This window comes from Cyprinodon variegatus, unplaced genomic scaffold, assembly GCF_000732505.1.
Source record: "Cyprinodon variegatus isolate N-32 unplaced genomic scaffold, C_variegatus-1.0 Scaffold2752, whole genome shotgun sequence".
Classification (NCBI taxonomy): domain Eukaryota; kingdom Metazoa; phylum Chordata; class Actinopteri; order Cyprinodontiformes; family Cyprinodontidae; genus Cyprinodon; species Cyprinodon variegatus.
The window spans coordinates 1-3,263 of record NW_015153205.1 but is presented as its reverse complement, the minus strand read 5'-3'; the positions used below and the strand labels follow the sequence as shown (position 1 = coordinate 3,263).

Below are 3,263 nucleotides of genomic sequence, written 5' to 3'. Positions count from 1 at the left end.
GGAGCAGGAGCAGAAGAGCAGAACCAAAGGAGCAGAACTAGAAGAGCAGAACCGGAGGAGGAGGAGCAGGAGCAGAACCAGAAGAGCAGAACATGAAGAAGTGAGGAGAGAGTCCAGAATTCAGGGTTATAAAGTTAGATCAACTTTATATCCAGGCTTTCAGCAGCAGAATAGATCCTGTTTCCTCTCACTGGGAGCAGATCTGGTTATCGCTGCCATCCATTATCCATTAACCCATCCATCCGTCCATCCGTCCATCCATCCATCCATCCATCCATCCGTCCGTCCGTCCGTCCATCCATCCATCCTCATACTTACATCCAGCATGGCTCTAATGCGATGATCGGAGTTAATTTGCTCCCGCAGCTGAAACCAAAGACATAATAAAGCAAACGGTGAATGAAGGAAGGAACTCTGCGTGGCTGTACTCGTTAGCTGCATGCTAACACTAGCCTAGCTAGCTTACCGTGGACTTTTTATGTAACATTTCTTTAGTTTTGGCGTCCATCAGCCGCTCCTTCTCCTCGTGGTATCGCCGCTGCTGTTCCAGGATGGTCTCCATGGTCGCTGCCTGCCTCACAGTTAGCTTACAGTTAGCTCACAGCGTTAGCCACCGGAGCAGCTACGATTGTTTTTAACGGCGGATGGACTGAGCAGCGGTCCGTGCTTTAAATCAGTGCGCGGGAAACATCGACCGAAGAATAGTTCCGCTGACAAAAGGATGATAAAGTTAACATCATAGATATATATGGTTAATATATACCATCACTTTGACAAAAACTATTAATTTTATACATTTTTGCTTCTTTATTTACCTTGTTAAAAATATTCTCGGGTCATTCCATGAAAACTGTTAAGTTTGGGTCCATAACATTCAAAGAGAAGTAGGAAGCATAATAAAACTGTCAGTAATACTTTAAGTGTCTAAAGCCATTGATTCAAGTTTAGTTGGTAGCATGAGGTCAAATAAAACTGAATAATAAATATATATTTTGCACATTTATAACTTTTTATGTTAAATTGCAATCATTTTCTCATGTCCGCTCTGACCATTTTTCTCATTCGCGTAATGTAAAACTTAAGAAATATGAAATAAATCTCAAAAATATTTTGTTGTTATGGTTACAAATACTTTCCTCTTAAAAGGAAATGTGTTAATTATATTAAAATGGCATATTTTTTTATTGAAATAGCATGATTTTTCTATGTCCATCAATTTCATATTCCACCACGTCACACCATTATTATTTTGAGCCAAAATGCAATACACTTCCTAGAAGTGACATCACTAACATTAAGTGACATCAGTAACATTAAGTGACATCACTTACACGAAGTGACATCATTCAAGAGTTTGAAGAAGACAAGTCCAAACAATGGTGAGTTCTGGTTTTTCTTTAAGAACATTTCTGGTACATTTTTCCTTTAAAATCCTGTTAAGCATAGCATATCCACCCCGTCACACACAAAAAGTGGGGAAACAATTTGTTAATCAAATTTTTTAATTATATTTGTATTAATCATTGATTTTTCATTGTACTTTAATGCTAACGGCATCATCAGGTTTTATCGTACCCAGAAATTGAGCCATATTGCTTTAGAGTGGATTCATTGTGATGGTGGCAACGTTCTTCATATTGAATTAGTATGAAATATTAAAATCTCTTTAACACTTTCCTCCCCCAGCATCAAATTGAACAGTTTGTTCTGTGTTATAGGATATTGGAGGATGAAAATGAGTCCATTAAATGCAGCGGAAAATCAGAGGCTCTGTCGGTCACGCCGTAATGTAGATCCTGAAAGGAGGCAAAAGTATTTAGAATGTGAGCGAGGGAGATAGAGAAGGGATCTAGAGAAAGGCACAAAGACAAGGATACAAGATTTAAGGGAGAGAGCCAAGCATCAGAAATGGAAAAAGTGGAGGAAGCATAAAAGTAGAAGGAAAGAGAGGAAAAACTTCCCCCCACCACAAAGTCCAGACTCTGATCCACAGAGACAGCAGCAGTTAAGGTCAGATTGGTTGAACTCACAGACACATTTGTCACTGATGGTTGAAGGTATAGAGTACAGGATTTATGGGGAAAATGTAAATGTAATCTTTAGCTAGTCTTTTAGTAAGTAGAATTACCAGAGACTAATAATGGCTTTTAGGTTTTAGGTGAGGATGAAACCTTCATAGGGTTATGTTCCTCCATGGAGGCTGCCATGTTACTATAGGGGCTGTTTCCTATGGAGGGGTGAAGGGAGGAATATCTAGTGTGAGAACCTGCAGACTCCACTTTAGATGCCACATAATCCTATGGACTGGCCCTTTAAAATAGAGTAATTGTTCATTTTATTCTTACAGGCAACAAGAACCAGAGAAGAGATTGGAACACTATATGGTGCACTATATGGAGCACTATGTGGAACACTATATGGTGCACTATATGGAGCACTATGTGGAGCACTGTGTGGAGCACTATATGGTGCACTGTGTGGAACACTATATGGTGCACTATATGGTGCACTATATGGTGCACTATATGGTGCACCGTGTGGAACACTGTGTGGAACACAGAACTCCTGCAGGTCCAACAGCCAACATGATGAAACTCCCAGTCCCTCCATAAAAACCTGTATCACTCATCTAAGTGACTTTCATTGTGATCCAAAGGATTCACAATCTGCACTAGGATTTCTATTTACATTTTTTTTTCATTTTATTTTTATTTAGCTTCATATATCAAACCAGAAACCAGTGAATGAGAAAGAAGGAGGAAAAAGACAAATAAATAAACTATTACAAATCAAACAAGGGTAAGGGCAGATAGGTAATGGTAATGGTTCACAACATATTTTATTTTAACTGCTTCCTTTATTCTGATGCTTTTTTGTTTCTTTTTCCCTCTGAATTAAATCTTGTCTTCATTCAAAGGACACGTCAGCTGATTGGTTGATAGGTGGAGCTTTTTTACAGGATTCAGATCCATTCTGAACAGCTAGCCTGACCCGCAGCAGGTTAGCTGTACAGAGTACGTTACCATGGTGACCAGCCTCGCTAAGACAGAAATCCAGCTTGGTGGTACCAGAAAGTCTGAGTTGAACCTGAAGTTAACTCAGTAATCCTGCTTCCTGGTTCATGTTAACATCATCAGCAGCTGAAGCAAAGCTCAGGTGGAGCTCAGTGGACCCGTCCATCTGTCCATTTTCTCCTGCTTTATTTGGGGCCGGGTCGCGGAGGCAGCAGTCTAAGCAGAGATGCCCAGACTTCCTGATAAACA

The 3,263-nt window shown here is 40.0% G+C and overlaps 1 protein-coding gene across 1 annotated transcript in view; it reads right to left on the bottom strand.

The window, feature by feature from the left end:
• The window catches only part of sf3a3 (splicing factor 3a subunit 3), an 8,156-nt gene extending 7,469 nt beyond the window's left edge, over window positions 1–687 (bottom strand). Inside the window, exons 1-2 of the mRNA XM_015369260.1 lie at window positions 467–687; window positions 319–366 (exon numbers count right to left, since the gene is read on the bottom strand). Coding sequence (XP_015224746.1) covers window positions 319–366; window positions 467–562 — 144 coding nt within the window. The 5' untranslated portion in view covers window positions 563–687. The remainder of the gene's footprint in view (window positions 1–318; window positions 367–466) is intronic.
• Between the last annotated feature and the right edge of the window lie 2,576 nt (window positions 688–3,263).